Consider the following 19,751-nt stretch of genomic DNA (forward strand, 5'->3'; position numbering starts at 1 on the left):
CTGCTTGATAATCTTGAATTTTTCTAAATACCATCTTTAATAATAACTTCTAACATTTTCCCAATGACAGATGCTAAACTAACTGGCCTGTAGTTTCCGCTTTCTGTCTCCTTCCCTTTTTGAATAAAGGAGTTACATTCGCTATTTTCCAATCTAACGGAACCTTCCCCGAATCTAGGCAGTTTTGGGAAAAATAAAACTAATGCATCAACTATCTCACTAGCCACTTCTTTTAACACCCTCGGATGAAGTCCATCAGGACCCGGGGACTTGTCAGCCCGCAGCTCCAACAATTTGTTCAATACCACTTCCCTGGTGATTGTAATTTTCTTGAGTTCCTCCCTCCCTTCCATTTCCTGACTTACAGCTAATACTGGGATGTTACTTGTATCCTCAATAGTGAAGACTGATGCAAAATATCTATTCAATTCATCTGCTATCTCCCTATTATCAACAAAGTGATTCCTGACAACCCGGCGGCCACTGGCGTCATCAGGCTCTCTGCACATGTGCTGCGTTCTGACTTGCCAGGACTGGTTAGTGCATGCGCCGCTGACGTCATCACGTGATGTTAACATCTTCGGGCAACGCGCCTGGCCAGCCTCTGCGCATGCACTTTACGCGTACAGCAATGCAATGCCAAAGGGTATTCACGATTATGTCAAGCTCCACTCCTCCCCTCGCTGCTCTCTCCGGCCGCTACGCTCTCCCCTTCGCTGCTCTCTCCGGCCGCTCCGCTCCCCCCTTCGCTGCTTTCTTCGGCCACTCCGCTCTTTCAGCCGCACCGCTCCCCCCCTCGCTGCTCTCTCTGGCCGCTCCGCTCTTTCGGCCACTCCGCTCCCACCCTCCCCACCCCCCGCCTCTGTCCCCGACCCACTCCGCTACCCCGCCGGCCCGCTCCGCTCGCTCCACCACTCGTCCCCAGCCCACTCCGCACCCCCCGGCCTCGGCCCACCGCTCTCCCGCCTCCCGCCATTGTGTGCTGCCATGTGTTTAGGTTAGGTTGCCTTCGTGTGATTATTTGAGCAGCGCCATCGTTAGTCCTGGCAGCTGCCTGAAGTTGCAGACTGTGACGTTTTAGTGGCACATGCTGCATTTGCGCATGTGCCACTGCAGTGCCACCTAGTGGTAGCGTTGTCAGCAAATGCAGCCTATTATCTATTATTAATTCCCCAGACTCACTTTCTATAGAACCAACACTCACTTTGTTAACTCTTTTTTTTTCTTTTTAAAATATCTATAGAAACTCTTACTATCTGTCTTTATATTTCTCTCTAGCTTTCTTTCGTAGTCTAATTTTACCTTCCTTATCAATCTTTTGGTCACTCTTTGCTTTTATGTTCTGTCCAATCTTCTGACCTGCCTCCCATCTTTGCGCAATTATAGGCTTTTTCTTTAAGTTGGATACTATCTTTAATTGTTTTAGTTTTTTATGTTTTAGAGTTTTTCTTTCTCGGTATGTATCTATTCTTTGTATTCTGAAATATCCCCTTAAATGTCTGCCACTGCATCTCTATTGACCTATGCCTTAACCTGATTTGCCAGTTCACTTTAACTAGCTCTGATTTCATGCCCTCATAATTGGCCTTATTTAAGTTTAAAATACTAGTCCTGGACCCACTCTTCTCTCCCTTAAACTGAATGTAAAATTCAATCATATTATGATCGCTTTTACCTAGGAGCGTCTTAACTATGAGGTCATTAATTAATCCTATCTCGTTGCACAATACCAGGTCTAGTATAGCCTGCTCTCTGGTTGGCTCCAGAACGTATTGTTCCAAGAAATTATCCTGAAAACATTCTATGTACTCCTCATCTAGGCTACCTCTGCCCATCTGATTTTTGCAGACTTTATGTAGGTTACAATCCCCCATAATTATCTCTGTACCTTTCTGACAAGCTGCCATTATTTCTTACTTTATACCCCGTCTTACAGTGTGGTTAATGTTAGGTGGTCTGTACACCACTCCCACAAGTGACTTCTTGCCTTTATGATTTCCCATCTCTACCCAAACTGCTTTTACATCCTGGTCTCCTGAACTTAGGCCATCCCTTTCTAATGCGCTAATACTATCATTAATTAACAGAGCTACCCCCTCCACCTTTTCCTAACTTCCTGTCCTTCCTAAATGCCATCTACCCTTCAATATTCAGGTCTCAATCTATGTTGTCCTGCAGCCATGTCTCTGTAATGGCTATCAGATCATATTTATTTATTTCTATTTGTGCTCTCAGTTCATCTGTTCTGTTTTGAATGCTACATGCATTCAGATACAGAGCCTTCAGTTTTGTCCTTTTATTATTTTTGTAACCTCTAGCTTTATCTGTTGATTTACTCTTAGATTTGTACATTCTGTCCCTTCCTGTCACAGTCTGTTTATCATTTCCCATATTAATAGCTTTCTCTCTGGCCTTGTCTCTACTCCTTGATTTACCATATCTTCCCAAATCTGATCCCTTGCCCCCACTATTCAGTTTAAAACCCTCTCTACTTCCCTAGTTATGCGGCTTGCTAGAACACCGGACCCAGCACGGTTCAGCTGTAGATCGTCCCAACGGTACAGCCACCACTTTCCCCAGTACTGGTGCCAGTGCCCTACGAACTAGAACCCACTCTACCACACCAGTCTTTGAGCCATGCATTAATTTCTCTAATCTTATTTGCCCTATGCCAATTTGCACGTGGCTCAGGTAACAATCCAGGGATTATTACCTTTGAGGTTCTGCTTCTTAATTTGGTGCCTAGTTCCTCAAACTGACTATGCAGAACCTTTTTCCTTGTCCTGCATATGTTATTGGTACTTACATGGACCATGACAACTGGATCCTCCGCCTCCCACTGTAAGTTCCTCTCCAGCCCTGAGCAGATGTCCCGAACCCTGGCACCGGGGAGGCAACACAGCCGTCTAGACTCTCACTCTTTACTGCAGAGAACAGTGTCAATCCCTCTAACTATACTGTCCCCTACTACCACTACATTCCTTTTCTCTCCCTCCACTTGTATGGCTTCCTGTACCGTGGTGCCATGGTCAGGTTGCTCATCCACCCTGCAGCCCCCACTCTCATCCAAACAAGCTGAAAGAACCTCAAACCTGCTGGACAATTGCAAAGACTGAGGCTCCTGCACTCCTGCCTTCTGGGTCCCCTTGCCTGCCTCAGCTGCAGCCACACTCTCCTGTCCCCGACTACTGACCAAATCAGAAGACCCTTACTAAGGGGTGTGACCGCTTCCTGGTCAGGTAACTTGCCCCCTCCCTGATGTGTCGCAGTGTCTGCAGCTCGGACTCCAGTTCAATGACTCTACGCCAATGCTCTTTGTGCTGCAAAAACATACTGCAGACGTGTTTGCCCTGGATCACACCGGCATCCAGGAGCTCCCACATGCTGCAGCTGTGACACATCACCTGTCTTGCCATCCTTAATGTGTTTTAATTAACTACTTAATTATTTTATTCAATTATTTATTTAATTTTCCTTTTTTTAATATATATTTTATGAAGTTTACCACTAGTTCCTTTACTATTTTAAACATTCGGATTAAACGTTAGGATTAGAATAGAACTTAATCACTTACCAGATACTCACCAAACAGGTAGCTTCTTCCCAAACCAATGACCTACCTGCTTGCCTGTGATGTTTGATGCTATGTTTGATTTAAATTAAATTAAAAGCTTACCTGTTTACTCACCCTAGCGGCTCTCTGTTTCCCTGCTCTCACTGTTGATTGTGACATCACTCTGATATCACTTCTCGATTTTTTTTTTTCCATGTTCCGCTCCCACTGTGCTCCTCTCTCTCTCTCGCTCTGTCTCCGATCTCCGACTCTGGGCTTTTGGCATGCTTTTTAAACTTCTGCTCCCGCCATGCTCCTCTCTCTCGCCCTGTCTCTGTCTCTAACTCTGGGCTTTTGGCATGCTTTTTAAACCTCTGCTGCCGCTGTGCTCCTCTCTCTCGCTCTGTCTGAGGTCTCCAACTCTGGGTTTTTGGCGTGCTTTTTAAACCTCCGCTCCCGCCATGCTCCTCTCTCTCTCACTCTGACTCTGTCGCCAACTCTGGGCCTTTGGCGCACTTTTTAAACCCCCGCTCCCGCGGTGCTGCTCCTTCTCTCACCCGCTCTGTCTCTGTCTCCAACTCTGGGCTTTTGGCATGCTTTTTAAACCTCCACTCCCGCCGTGCTCCTCTCTCTCTCTATTGCTCTGTCTCCAGTCTCTTCTTAATATGTGAGCCTGGATAATAAATTTGCTGTGCTTTTTGACACTGGGACCCATCACAGCTGATTCTGATCCTGTCCTCACCAAGTGTTTGCACGTGTGCATTTCCTGTCAATGGTTTCCTGATAATGAATAACAATGGATATCCTGGCTGACTTTCTTTTAACCTCCAATGTCCAGGGCTGCTGAGATCAGTTAGCACCTCCAACCATTGGCATAGCTGAGATCCGCTAATTCAAACTAGACCAGGAGTTGAAATTATGTCCTTCCATGTCTCTATGTCACAGTACAATACTCAGTATTTATTCACTGAACCATTGGGCCAATTATTGCAGGTGCAAAACTGAGATCAGAAACTCGGCAGAAGGGGAAGTCAACCCAACATCCTATCACTCAGTCGCACTATTTATTAGGTGCTCCAATATCCCATTCTGCTGTTTTGCTTTTATATGCCTAACAGCTGCTGATCTAAATCAGCCTTTTCACTTCTCAATTTGTTTCCACTTCCCAATTTATTTTATTGCTGAAAGGTAGCAACAATGTGTGTTCACAGACTTTGTTATAGTGTGTGGATGTGTGTGTGTAGTTTGGCATCTGGTCTGATGAACCATATATTTAACTGATTTATACCCAATGCCAGCTTGAACACCTTGGAAGAGGAACCAGAACAAGCATTTATTCTGGGACACTGAATTACAACGATGATGATGAGGAGAATGGAAGTTTCTACAATGCGAAAGACATCCGGGTTGTCCTCAAGATCCTCGATCCCAGTCACAGAGACATCTCACTGGTAAGCTGGAACTGTGTTGCACTGCAGCAACTTTGTTTGGATTCAGTAAGATCTTTTGGAATTAATTTTCTACGAGTAACCCCTTCTTTCGGGTTTTCACATGTAAGACACTCCACAAATCAGTCCCATTTCTGGATTGGCTGAAAAAAAAGTCTTTAAAACTTGGTAGTCAGTTAACATTCAATCTTTCAAAATTTTCTCTCATTTCCAAAACAACAGTGGAAGCCAAGAGAAGGAAGATTAATGAACAATTTAACTATAGGAATCCAGGCTATTTGCAATCTCAAAGTCCCGTTTAATCCTGAATTGAGTTTCAAATCAAATCCTTCCTTCAAACAGACTGCCTACATTCACCTCCATGACATTGCCTGCCTCCACCCCTACATTCGAGTATATGCTGTTGAAATTCATGCCTTTATCACCTCCAGACTCAATTATTCCAATGCTTTTCTGGCTGCCCTCCTGTCCCCTCATCCAAAACTCTGCTGACCGTATATCCTGCATCAAATCTCATTCGCTCATCACTTCATGTCTTTGCTGCTCCACATTCACTCCCGGTTCTGCACTGACTCAAATTTCAAAATCCACTCCTTGTGTTAAATTCCACCATGACCTCATCTTTCCCTATATCTATAACCTCTTCCAGTCCTCGAACCCTAGCTTTATAATATTAAAGCTATTCCTGATGTTTAAGTAGTTTTACCATAACAATTTTTTTCAGCATTGCACTGCATGAGCTGTGGTTACAGAAAACCAATCAGTCCTGGGAGAGTGAACCTACCCATTTGAGGGTTAGTCTCCAGTTTTGTATATTTTACTAATAAATGGTATTTTCTTCACAGGCTTTCTTTGAGACAGCTAGTATGATGAGGCAGGTTTCGCATAAGCACATTGTACTCTTACATGGCGTCTGTGTTCGAGATCTGGAAAGTAAGTAACATTTTGTTTGGTAATTACTGGGGCCAGGATGACATAATTGGTTAGTTCACTGTACAGTCAGCTCTGAAACTTTCGCCTAATACATCTGAACTGGATTAAAAAACCCCTGTCTTGTGTGTGCCATATGAAATCAATTTATTTTTATTTATTTAGAGATACAGCACTGAAACAGGCCCTTCGGCCCACTGAGTCTGTGCCGACCAACAACCACCCATTTTTACTAACCCTACAGTAATCCCATATTCCCTATCACCTACCTACACTAGGGGCAATTTACAACAGCCAATTTACCTATCAACCTGCAAGTCTTTGGCTGTGGGAGGAAACCGGAGCACCCGGGGAAAACCCATGCAGACACAGGGAGAACTTGCAAACTCCGCACAGGCAGTACCCAGAATCGAACCCGGGTCCCTGGAGCTGTGAGGCTGCAGTGCTAACCACTGCGCCACTGTGCATTGGTCTTGACCCAGTTTAAAAAAAAAAAATTCATTCACGGATGTGGTGCTGCTGATAAGGTTGGCATTTATTGCCCACTCTTAATTGTCCTCAAGAAGGTGGCGGTGAGCTACCTAAGGGGCTTGCTAGGCCATTTCAGAGGGCAGTTAAGAGTCAACCACATTGCTGGAGTCAAATAAGGCCAGACTGGGTAAGGCAGGCAGATTTTCTTCCCTAAAGGATACTCGTGAACTAGATGGATTTTTATGACAATCTGATTGTTATGTGGTCACCATTCCTGGTACTAGCTTTTTATTCCAGATTTATTTAGTTAGCAGGGTTTAAATTCCCAACTGCCATGATGGGATTTGAATTCATGTCTCTGGATCATTAATCCAGGCCTCTGGATTCCTAATCCTGTAACATAACCACCATGCTACTGTTCTCATTCACTCTGCTGGGTGTTAGTTCCAATGGTAGAAGATGGAACTAATTTGGTAATCTCACTTAGTGTCCACAAGTTAGCCACAGTGCAGACATGTAAAAATAGCACAATCGTACTGTAGGAAGTATTTTTCTGTATTTTGACTGAGGTAAATTCTCGAGGCAAAATAGGTTTTAACTTGTGCTATACTTAAAAAGGGAGTTCTCAATGCTGGCATTCATGCCCAAAATGGAAATGTGTTCCATTCCACAATAATACCATACCACCTCTTGATGAGATAAGAAAAGTAATTAGGTTCAAAACTATAGTGTTTATTGAACACTATAATGTATCCAAACATTTTGTTTGATGTAAGATTTCAGTGCAAGCAATTTATTGTACTTAGAATGTTCTTAGAGGTGTAGCAACACAAAATTGTTGGCATAACTTATCAGTTCACAATCTGATTGTGGACAATGTTATACCACCTCTAGGACATCTGGCACCGATTGGGTTTCATACCTGGTGCAGTATAATTGTAGCCCATGTAGCTTCAAATTTTAAAAGTACACACAAAGTCCAGTGGTCTAAAATTTTAAACTTCATTTTTTTTTCATAATTTTTAATGTTAGTGTAGAATTAATTATCCTGTCAGCTCTTTGTTACTAATGTTCAAGCTGGTTACTACTGTTTGATTTGAGCAGATGCTGATCGACCATATTTCGGAGGTCCAAAAGAAAACATATATTATACTAAATTGTTTGTAATTCCTGATGTTTAAAGTGAAATATCTATATATTTATTAATATCTCACCTTATTATTATGGCTGGCTAGAGATAGGTTGGATGCAGACAGTTTGTACCTGAATAAAGATTGTTGTCCTCTTTCATGATGCCACTGGAGTAGAGTTTAATGATGCCACATTCAGGTCAATTGTGCTTAAATTGGCTGCTCTCAGACTGCCTCTAACCAGCAGTATAAAACATGTTAACAAAAGTTAAATAAGACACATTAATAAGTGCGTATATATCTTTAGGAATTAAGTGCCAATCCAAAAATTACAATTTCCCTTTATGATCCCTGGAATCTATCTCTAACTAAAAGGAAGGGAGACAAGTATGAAAGTGAGAATGCAAATTACATTTATTTCTTCATTTTTCTAGATATCATGGTTGAAGAATTGGTTGAGTTTGGACCACTTGATTTGTTTATGCATCGAAAGAGTGAACATCTTTCAAATAGCACACCCTGGAAATTTCTGGTTGCTAAACAGCTGGCAAGTGCATTGAGCTATCTGGTAAGATTGCAGTGTTCTCTCTTTTAAAATGTACATATGCTTGGATACTGTAGCATCAAAATTACAACAAGTGAACAGTATAGTCTAAAGGATTCTGAGGACTAAAACAGGGGAATATTGATATGATAGTGGAATGAACAAAAGTGTGACAGATAGAATTCAGTATTAGTAACAGTGAGATGATACATTTTGGTTAAAAAAAGAAAAGCTACTCTAAGTTGGGTGATGTAGAAGGGCTGAGAGATTTGGAGTTTCAGGTTCACAGGGCATTAAAAGCAGCAACTCAAGTGGATAAGACCATAAAAAAAACTAATGGAATACTGGATTTTATATTAAAAGGTATAGAATATAAAAGTCGAGATATAATTGGTGAATCTGTATAAAACCTTAGTAAGACCACAGTTGGAGTATTGAGTGCAGTTTTGAGCTCCACTCTGTATGAAGGATACTGAAGCTATAGTGAGGGTAGAGCACAGATTCATGAAGATGCTGCGTATCAGGAAATACAAATATGAAGAAAAACTTGGAAAACTTTGGGTTGTTTTTGTTTGAGGAGATTCCAGGATGATTTGATAGGGATGTTTAAAATTACAAAAGTGATGGGACAGCATACATAGAAACAGACTATTATCAGTAATTGAGGGCTCTAGAACTGGGAGTGATAGATAGAAGATTACATTTAAGTTATTTAGCACAGCGAACAGAAGAAACTTTCCTTTACAGACAACTATGAGTCAGTGGAGTGTGGAGTTAGTGATTGAAGCAGAGGCCATGCCAACTTTTAAGAATATGTGATAGGTGATTGATTAAAGGGATATGAGAACATGGTGAGAACATAGGAGTCAGACTACTGATCATGTGGAAGAAATACCCAACATGGACTGGTTGGTCTTTATTTCTGAGTTGTAATTTCTATGTAATTAAACTGCATTTATTTATTTATTTATTTAGAGATACAGCACTGAAACAGGCCCTTCTGCCCACCAAGTCTGTGCCGACCAACCACCACCCATTTATACTAACCCTGCAGTAATCCCATATTCCCTACCACCTACCTACACTAGGGGCAATTTACAATGGCCAATTTACCTATCAACAAGCAAGTCTTTGGCAGGAAACTGGAGCACCCGGCGAAAACCGACGCGGTCACAGGGTGAACTTGCAAACTCCGCACAGGCAGTATCCAGAATCGAACCCGGGTCCCTGGAGCTGTGAGGCTGCGGTGCTAACCACTGTGCCGCCCCACCACTGTGCCACTGTGCCGCATGTTTAATCATAAATGCTAAAAAGAGAAATATTTGTATATTGTTAGTCTCTCTCAGTCATATCTTACCTATTTTATGCTCTAGACCTGTTGACTAAAGAAGGTCTGGGAGTAGCTATTTTCGATGAAACTGGCCCCTGATGTAAGGTGAAGTTTCACTTCAGTGAAACAAGAAAGCAGGCCAGTGCAGCAGACTGTCTTTATGCTTGGTGGGACATGATGCTTCCCTCACTTGTGTATCTGTGGTAGGGGCAGCATGCCAGGTTTGAATAGTAGAGCTATGGGATGGATGAATATTTTGCAATGTTGTTCGATTGCCTTTGAGGACCATGAAGTGTTTCTACAGAACTAAAGATTAGGTAGGTGGAAAAGAGGTGATTTGGAGTGAGTTATACAAGATCATGATTTCTTACATAATTATTAATCCATGCGGAGATAAATTGGTAACTTTTAATCATTTTAAGTATCAACTATTGAGCTAACATGGATATTTTTTGTGAACAGGAGGACAAGAATTTAGTGCATGGGAATGTATGTACAAAAAATATTTTGCTGGCAAGACAAGGGATTGAAAATGATGGAGGCCCTTTTATCAAACTGAGTGACCCAGGAGTTCCCATAATGGTGTTGTCCAGAGAAGGTAATATTTCCAGAATTTTAGAAACTTAGATATACAATTTCCTAAGTTTACAATTTTAGGTAAGAAATGAATTGTTATGGAGTATAAAAGAGGGAACACTGCCTTTTTTTAAGCTAAAATAAACAAAGGAAAATATACCCCTTATTTACAATTTTATAGAAAAGTAGTACATCTCCTGTGAGGTTACTTATAGGCTAAAGGCTTTGGCTCTGCTGCAATGGGGTGTGAGGGAAGCAGATTTAGGTGGAGGCTTTAGGCTGAGGTTGAGGCTTAAGGTGAGGAAAGACTCCAGGATGATGTCTGGGGGCCCTGGTATGGAATGGCAGGTATGGGCAAAGGTTCAGGGTGTGGACAAGACCAAGGCTCAGCTTGAGGCTTGACTTTAGGTTGGAAGAATAGGAAGGGTGAGTCGAAGATTCTGGAGGTAATGGAAAGCATTGACTGTGGCTCAGGGCTGTGGTCCCTTGATCCCGCAAAGATTCATTATGGTCATGGTGATTGGCATGAATTAAAAGTAAAATTATTTTGTTTGGATTAGCACAATGCCCCCTGACTAGTATGCTGTGCCACTCAAATTGTATCATGGGATGTGGATTGCACCTGGTGCAATTTCTACTCTCAACCCCAGCAGAGGAAGCACTGGACACGGTCCCAATTGGTAATATTATTTACTAAAGATTAGTCCCTGGTCTATGCCATTAGCTGAACTCAGCCCAGTTGGCAATAGACTCATTACAATTGGCCTCAGTGTCCCTGTGCTGAGGAGGGCCAAAATGAGGCAGGATTTCAGCTCTTGATCAACAGCCATTGCTTTAAAATAAAAGCAAAATACTGCGGATACTGGAAATCTGAAATAAAAACAGAAAGTGCTGGAAATATTCAGCAGCATCTGTGGAGATAGAAACTGTGTTACCTTTCATCAGAACCCTGATGAAAGGTCACAGACCTGAAACGTTAACTGGGTTTCCCTTTCCACAGGTGCTGCCAGACCTGCTTATTATTTCCTGCATTTTCTGTTTTTATTACTGCTTTGAAGTGTCCGACTTCTAATCCCAACGTAGTCGAATAGCCTGGCAACACTTATTGTCTGAGCTCACAGACTTAAGAAGGCTGTTTGGGGTACGGAAGAAAAATTGGCATCTATGGAATCATACTCGAGCATGAGTCAATGCTTTCAGAGGAGAGTGATATTCCTTAAATCTGTGTTAAATAGGCAGACAATTTACCAGCTTCCTGATGCATATTTGAACTAATTCAATAATCTTCAGCTTGGAGAAAAATTCTAGATTTTGCAGGCTTTGAATTAGGGTCAAGAAGGAACTCTGTAGCAACATACTCTCCAGGTATTTCATAGTTTATGCTTCTTACTGTTCTAGAACGTGTAGAGCGCATTCCATGGATTGCTCCAGAATGTGTAGAAGACTCCAAAAACTTAAGCATTGCTACTGACAAATGGAGTTTTGGGACAACCCTGTGGGCCATCTGCTATAATGGAGAAGTACCTCTAAAGGATCGGAGCCTGGCAGAGGTATTTAAATTATATGGAACATATCATGTGCTCTCCCTTGCTTCTCTGTCTCTTCTATAAAAATGTAATTAAGTCTGTGCCAGTAACATTCGCGCCACACAAGTGCCAGGCAATGACCATCTCCAACAAGAGAGTATCTAACCATCTCCCCTTGACTTTCAATGGCATTACCATCCCCCACTATCAGCATCCTAGGGGCTACCATTGACCAGAAACTGAATTGGAGTAGCCATGGCTACAAGAGCAGGTCAGAGGCTAGGAATCCTGAGGCGAGTAACTCACCTCCTGACTCCCCAAAGCCTGTCCACCATCTACAAAGCACAAGTCAGGAGTGTGATGGAATACTCTCCACTTCCCTGGATGGGTGTAGCTCCAACAACACACAAGATGCTCAACACCATCCAGGACAAAGCAGCCCACTTGATTGGCACCCCATCCTCAAGCATTCATTCCCTCCATCACCGACGCACAGTGGCAGCAGTGTGTACCATCTACAAGATGCACTGCAGCAATGCAGCAAAGCTCCTTAGACAGCACCTTCCAAACCCACGACCTCTACCAACTAGAAGGACATGGGCAGCAAATGCATGGGAACACCACCACCTGCAAGTTGCGCTCGAAGTCACACACCATCCTGACTTGGAACTATATCACCGTACCTTCGCTGTCACTGGGTCAAAATCCTGGAACTCCCTTCCTAACATCACTGTGGGTGTACCTACCTCCCATGGACTGCAGCAGTTCAAGAAGGCAGCTCACCACCTTCTCAAGTGCAATTATGGATGGGCAATATATGCTGGCCTAGCCAGCGACGCCCACATCCCATGAATGAATTAAAAAAACTTGAGTTCCTTTTGTCACATTTTTGTCACACTTACTGTGTCAACCTTTAAACATAATTGAGCAAATTATTGGAGCTGCGGGCTGACAAGTCCCTGGGTCCTGATGGATTTCATCCTCGGGTCTTAAAAGAAGTGGCTAGTGAGATAGTTGATGCTTTAGTTTTAATTTTCCAAAATTCCCTAGATTCGGGGAAGATTCCGTTAGATTTGAAAATAGCAAATGTAACTCCTTTATTCAAAAAGGGAGACAGAAAGCGGGAAACTACAGGCCAATTAGCTTAACATTTGTCTTAGGGAAAATGTTAGAAGTTATTATTAAAGATGTTATAGCAGGGCAGTTAAAAAAAAATTCAAGGTAATGAGGCAGAGTCACCATGGTTTTGTGAAAGGGAAATCATATTTAACCAATTTATTGGAGTTCGTTGAAGAAGTAACATGTGCTGAGGATAAAGGGGAACTGGTGGATGTACTATACTTAGAGTTCCAGAAGGCATTTGATAAGGTGCCACATCAAAAGTTATTGTGGAAAATAAAAGCTCATGGGGTAGGGGGTAACATATTGGCATGGATAGATGATTGGCTAGCTAACAGGAAACAGAGAATAGGCATAAATGGGCCATTTTCTGGTTGGCAGGATGTAATGAGTGGCGTGCCACAGGGATCAGTGCTGGGGCCTCAACTTTTTAAAATTGACATGAATGACTTGGATGAAGGGAACAATGGTATGGTTGCTAAATTTGCTGATGACACAAAGATAGGTGGAAAAATAAGTTGTGAAGAGGACATAAGGAGGGTACAAAGGAATATAGATAGGTTAAGTGAGTGGGCAATAATCTGGCAAATGGAGTATAATGTGGGAAAATGTGAAATTGTCCATTTTGGCAGGAAGAATAAAAATGAAGCTTATTATCTAAATAATGAGAGATTGCAGAGCTCTGAGATGCAGAGGTGTACTAGTGCATGAATCGCAAAACGTTAGTATGCAGGTACAGCACGTAATTAGGAAAGCTAATAGAATGTTATAGTTTATTGTGAGGAGAATTGAACTATATGGCTATACAGGGCATTGGTGAGACCACATCTGGAGTACTGTGTACAGTATTGGTCTCCTTATTTAAGGAAGGATGTAAGCAGTTGGAAGCAGCTCAGAGGAGGTTTACTAGATTAATACCTGCAATGGGCGAGCTGTCTTATGAGGAAAGATTGGACAGGCTAGGCTTGTATCTGTCGGATTTTAGAAGAGTAACAGGCAAATTGATTGAAACATATAAGATCCTGAGGGGTCTACACAAGGTCGATGTGGAAAGGATGTTTCCTCTTGTGGAAGAATCTCAAACTAGGGGTCACTGTTTAAAAAAAAAAAAAATGAGGGGTTGCCTATTTAAGACAGAGATGAGGAGAAATTTTTTCTCTCAGAGGATTGTGAGTCTTTGGAACTCTCCCTCAAAAGGCAATGGAGTCATGGTTATCGGCCATAGGCGGGAATGTGGAGTTGAGGTCACAATCAGATCCGCCATGACTTTTTTGAGGAGGTAATAGAGAGGATTGATGAGGGCAATGCTGTTGATGTGGTGTACATGGACTTTCAAAAGGCGTTTGATACAGTGCCACACAACAGACGAGAGCAAACTTGTAGCTCATGGAATAAAAGGGATGGTAGCAACATGGATACGAAATTGGCTGAGTGACAGAAAAGAAAGAGTAGTGGTTAATGGATGTTTTCAGGCTGAAGGAAGGTTTGTAGTGGAGTTCCCCAGGGATCATTGTTGGGACCCTTGCTTTCCCTGATATATATTAATGACCTAGACCTTGGCGTACAGGAATGGAACTGAGGGGATTGCTCTTTCAGAGATCCAGGGCAGAAATGATGGGCTGAATGGCCTTCTTCACTGTAACGGTTCTGTGAATGACGGGGCAGGCTCGAGGGGCCAACTGGCCTACTCCTGCTCCTAATTCGTATGTTTGCATAACATTTTGTGACATTTGGCTGCCAGGGTTCTTAGTTCTAAATGTGTTCAGCATTTTTTTAATGTCTTTTTTTGCCAATTGCTGAAATTTCTATGCCTAAAATAAGAGTTTAACTGAAATAAAATAAATACTTATTTCATAATAAGATTAAATTTATTAATTGAATTGCTCTTTCTGTCTTTTAATGTCTTCATTAATGTTTTTACTTTTGGGAGCTTTACTGAGATAAAATTAATATTGATTGTTTATTTTTAATGCATTTCTGTGTCAGTGACATAGAAAAAGGAACATTGTTCTGACTATGCTTCTGCTGTAGCCTTTGTTTTATCTTATAGAAACTTCAGAAATTGCATGAGAGGTACTGGGGTCAAGTTTAAAGAGTGCACCTTTCTTTTTGTAATGTTACTTCAATTATCAAAAAAAGCCCAGTGAATTTTGAAGCTAACTAATTAGCCTGAGACACAGTTGCTAAATTCCAACATCTAAAACAGAAGCAGAGAATGAGACACACACGCAGAGTAAAGCTGTGCACGCAGACACACACACACAGACACAATTAGAGGCACACATGTTTGCATGCATATATACACACAAAGTAAACTACACATGGAGTCATAGACAGGCATGCATACAGACAGGCGTAGACACAAAGATAGAGGCACAGAGCCAGATAGGCAGTTTATTTCCTTTGTAAAACTGAATTTTGAAATAAAACAAAGCTACTCTATGGGAAACATACTGGAAGGTAGCTTTGGAGGAGGGAAACAGGTTAATGCATACAAGTTGCAGTCTTATCTGTGGGTTTAAAAAAAAATCATTCTTGGGATGTGTCACTGGAAAGGCCAGCATTTATTGCCCATCCCTAATTGCCCTTGAGCAGGTGGTGAGCCACATTCTTGAACCATTGCAGTCCATGTGGTTTAAGTACACCCACAGTGCTGTTAGGGAGGGAGTTCCAGGATTTTGACTCAGCGACAGTGGGTGCACCTACAATTATAAATAAGAGAGGCCAAATCCATTTTAACTGGGGGATACAGCAGCGTTGGTAACTATATACAAGCCTAAAAGGAGAAACTTCTGTTTTTGTCAAACTGGTCTTCCACAAACTTCCCTTCTCCTATAATTTCCGGACTTTTAAAACTCAAGATTGGCATCACCTAATTTATTTATTTATCTCATTTTTTCTCCATCTTTTTTTAAACATGGTGGTGTCCTGCATTTTTTGTGCCTAAAACATGTCATGTACATATAATGAAATGTTTTTCTGTTTGGTTGTGACACAGAAAGAGAGATTCTATGAGGCTCGGTGTAAGCTAACCCCCCCATCCTCCTGTAAGGAACTGGCTGAGCTAATGCAACAATGCATGACCTACAATCCACCTGAGCGACCATTCTTCAGGGCCATCATGAGAGAGATCAACAAACTGCAAGAGCAGAGTAAGAGACTGCAATGTCAGAAAGAATTTTTCTGCATATAGCCTAAAGCAATTTGTTTCAATGTAAGCCAGCGGTGCACATATTATGATGAGGGACATTTGCAGCCCTCTCTCTTTCACCTGGTTCCTTACAACACTTATTACTCCAAGTGCCCCGGAAACTCCTCTGATGGCCTGCCTTGCACTTATATGTTGACTGACCAAAATTCAGTGTTGTTTCTGCTCCTCTTATTCTGTAGCAAAGGAAGGCAGAGGAACTCTATTAGGAGGCAGAATTTTCTGATCTTCTATACAAGAAGTGAAAAGGCACCACCAAAACAGAACTGATTTAAAGAACTATTGGCCCAATAGATTTTTCTTGTTCCTGTATAGAAGAATTTGTCCTTGACCTGGGAATTACCCACAGTGATATGATTGCAATCAAGTCACTTTGCGAGTAATCACACGCACCGACACGCTTCTCATCATTCCACAGTGCTGTATGTTTAAGCCTGGCTGAAACTTTCCCTTGAGCACAATATTGCTTGGGATTGAGGATGTCAATAAACCGTTATTGGCACCGCGATAAAGAAACCAAAGGAAACAAATAACCTTAATTATCTGATCTTTTACTTGTTATTTTTACTGTTCTTTACACTTGTTACAAAACTTTTTTTAATGTTTATGGTCAGATCCTAATATAGTTCCAGAAGATAAACCCAAGGCAGAAATTGATCCAACTCACTTTGAAAAAAGATTCCTCCGAAGGATACGGGATCTGGGTGAGGTAAGCAGCTGGTTTCATTTGCATGTGATTTAGGACACTGCACCTGGAGACAGTGATTGTTTAAATTACTGTGTGAATGTTCAAAGGCCATACTGCAGGAAAACACCAAGGTTGACCAGGATAGGAGGGAAGACAAATGACGTATTAATTGATACCAAATTCGGGCTTTAGATGCCTATAGATTTGTAGGCAGAAGAGAAGACTGAGGGAAGTAAACAGTTCCATAAACACTACCAAACGCATCTTCCCCTCCCTTCCCCTGTCAGCATTCCGAAGGAATCATTCCCTCCGTGACACCCTAGTCCACTCCTCCATCACCCCCACCACCTCATCCCCTTCCCATGGCACCTTCCCCTGCAATCGCAGGAGGTATAATACCTGCCCTTTTACATCCTCTCTCCTCACTATCCCAGGCCCCAAACACTCCTTTCAGGTGAAGCAGCGATTTACTTGTACTTCTTTCAATGTAGTATACTGTATTCGCTGCTCACAATGTGGTCTCCTCTACATTGGGGAGACCAAACGCACACCGGGTGACCGCTTTGCGGAGTATTCCGCTCAGTCCGCAAGCAGGACCCCGAGCTTCCGGTTGCTGGCCATTTCAACACTCCCCCCTGCTCTCATGCTCACATTTCTGTCCTGGGATTACTGCAGTGTTCCAGTGAACATCAACGCAAGCTCGAGGAATAGCATCTCATTTACCGATTCAGCCTGCCAGACTGAACATTGAGTTCAATAATTTCAGAGCATGATGGGCCTCCCATTTAATTTTTATTTTTTTTTTCCCTTTTATTTATATATTTTTTGTGTTTATTTTGTTTTATTTCTTCTTAGTTTGTTCAGTTTGCTTACCCACTGTTTTTTTTCATGTTTGTACTTGCGGCTGTTCAATTTTCAGTCCGTTACCACCATATCTGTACTAATACTTTGTGTTTCAACACACCATTAACATATTGTTTGCCTTTGCTCTACGACCTTCTGGTCAGCTATTCTGTGACCTTGTCCTATTTACACCTTCTCCTTTGTTATCGCTTGCCCCACCCCCGCTTTATTTGCTTATAACCTTTTACATTTCTAATATTTGCCAGTTCTGAAGAAGGTCACTGACCTGAAACGTTAACCCTGCTTCTCTCTCCGCAGATGCTGCCAAACCTGCTGAGTATTTCCAGCATTTCTTGTTTTTATTTCAGATTTCCAACATCCACAGTATTTTGCTTTTATATTATAAACAGTTCCATAGTTTTGAGGTGTAGAAAAGTAACAACTATTCTACAGTGAAATGGATCTTGATATATTGACTTTATTTGCTTCAGGTTTGATTTGAGAAGAGAATAGATAATGTGGATGCAAACAAATCAGAAGGATTTTTTTCTTCCAAAAAGTAATACACGTAGATTAGACTCTCATTTAAAGCAATGTTGAATAATACATTTTGTAAAAGATCTGATTAAATATCTGGATGAGAACAGCATTAAGAATTAACAGCAGTAATTAACAAAGATGATTCAGTGCTGTGTGGAACATGATCAAGTTCCGAGGTACTGGAGCTATGGAAGTGCCTTTCAAAGGAAGGCAATCAATCAAAGATGTATAATATATGATATATAGTTAGATAGGTATTCTGGAGAGTTGTTTGATTTACTTTTGGAAGCAGGGAGAAAAGCTTGTAGAATATTTTCTTAAAAGATCAGATGGGTTCGGTAGAGTCCATAATAGAATCAGAATTGTACATGCCATATGAAATGAATGAGCCTGATAGATCAAATGTTTTTTCACATTGCATATCTTATGTAATAATTAAGCATTATCAACTCTGGGCACTTAATGTACAATTACCTTGTGTTGTAACATTTTAGCCAAATTGACTTGTTTTAAGTTATTTGGCAGCAAAAGTTGTAGAATATCAATGCCTCAGTCACAAGGTAGTGAAATTTGGTCACAGGGCTCCTTCTTATTAATTTGCCTCAGCTGGATGATATCTGTTGATTCTTAGTTTGGTTGTCAGAAAGAGCCTGATTCAATCCTTAGCTGGATAAATGGAGCATTTTGACTTATTTAAATGTTAAATAAATGTTTATTTCAAGAACTGAAAATTGGAGAATTACTTTAAATTTATAAAATATGATCACTGAAGGAAGACACTGGCCACATTTGTGGTTCCAATCATTATAGAATTAATTAACTGTTGGAAATGTTCAGCAGGTTTGTCAGCATCTGTGGCAGATGCTGCCTGACTGGCTGAGTATTTCCAGCACTTTCTGATTTTATTTTGGATTTCCACCATCTGCAGTATTTTGCTTTTGCATTAGAAAAGATATGCAGATAAGCATAATGTGATTGAATTATAGATGGATGCTTGGTTAATTTTGGACAAAGCTACATGATTCCCACTGTAATTTTATATGGTCCAGTTATTGCCCTCCTTTAGGGGAGAAAGGCCATGAAGAACCACTTGAAGTACTTGAATTCATTCTTACATTGCTATAACAAAATGGTATTGACAATTGTCATAGAGAAATCTATGGCCTAGATCATTCTATCCTTCTGTGAGGCAAGGAACACAAAAAAAGATGACTATGAATATTTAATTTTAAAAATTATTGTATTGAGAGGAAAAGGTGAGACCAAGGTGGTCTGATATGCCTTCCATGTGATGTACCATCCAGCAGCCTGGTCAAGAACTGAGAGGATAGTAGGCTGGCTGAGTTATCAATTCAGACTGCCTCCCCTTGGAGCTCCTTGTCTACCCTGACTTGGAATCAACTGTTCAGTAAAATAGTGTTTTTTCAGTGAAGTTGGAGATTTGTTAACTGCTGTTCTTTATTTAATCTCTCAAGGGCCATTTTGGAAAAGTTGAGCTCTGTCGCTATGACCCAGAGGGTGACAACACAGGTGAACTTGTTGCTGTCAAATCTTTAAAACCAGATAGCAGTGAAGAACACAAAGCAGATCTCAAGAGAGAAGTTGAAATTCTGAAAACGCTCTATCATGAAAATATTGTGAAGTATAAAGGAATATGCACTGAGGAAGGTAAGTTTGCATTTCATGATTTTTTGCATGTTTTCTACTTCATACAAATAATAAGACAAAATGGATTCTGTGAAGAATAATCATGTTTTTGTATCAAGTCTGACTTGAGCTTCCCTCAATGCTTACATGGTAAATATAGTTCATGGTATGGTAGTGAAACTTACAGATCAGTGAGTT

At 41.3% G+C, this 19,751-nt stretch overlaps 1 protein-coding gene across 8 annotated transcripts in view; it reads left to right on the forward strand.

Moving 5' to 3' along the window:
- Positions 1-19,751, forward strand: part of jak1 (Janus kinase 1) — a 149,109-nt gene that overhangs the window by 119,464 nt on the left and 9,894 nt on the right. For all 8 annotated transcript variants that reach the window (XM_068037304.1, XM_068037307.1, XM_068037305.1 and 5 more), the window contains 8 exons: positions 4,852-5,004; positions 5,847-5,934; positions 7,967-8,100; positions 9,869-10,004; positions 11,381-11,532; positions 15,626-15,779; positions 16,450-16,544; positions 19,382-19,574. In XM_068037304.1, the coding sequence (XP_067893405.1) occupies positions 4,852-5,004; positions 5,847-5,934; positions 7,967-8,100; positions 9,869-10,004; positions 11,381-11,532; positions 15,626-15,779; positions 16,450-16,544; positions 19,382-19,574 (1,105 nt within the window). The remainder of the gene's footprint in view (positions 1-4,851; positions 5,005-5,846; positions 5,935-7,966; positions 8,101-9,868; positions 10,005-11,380; positions 11,533-15,625; positions 15,780-16,449; positions 16,545-19,381; positions 19,575-19,751) is intronic.

This window comes from Heterodontus francisci, chromosome 8 (assembly GCF_036365525.1).
Source record: "Heterodontus francisci isolate sHetFra1 chromosome 8, sHetFra1.hap1, whole genome shotgun sequence".
NCBI classification, from domain to species: Eukaryota; Metazoa; Chordata; class Chondrichthyes; order Heterodontiformes; family Heterodontidae; genus Heterodontus; species Heterodontus francisci.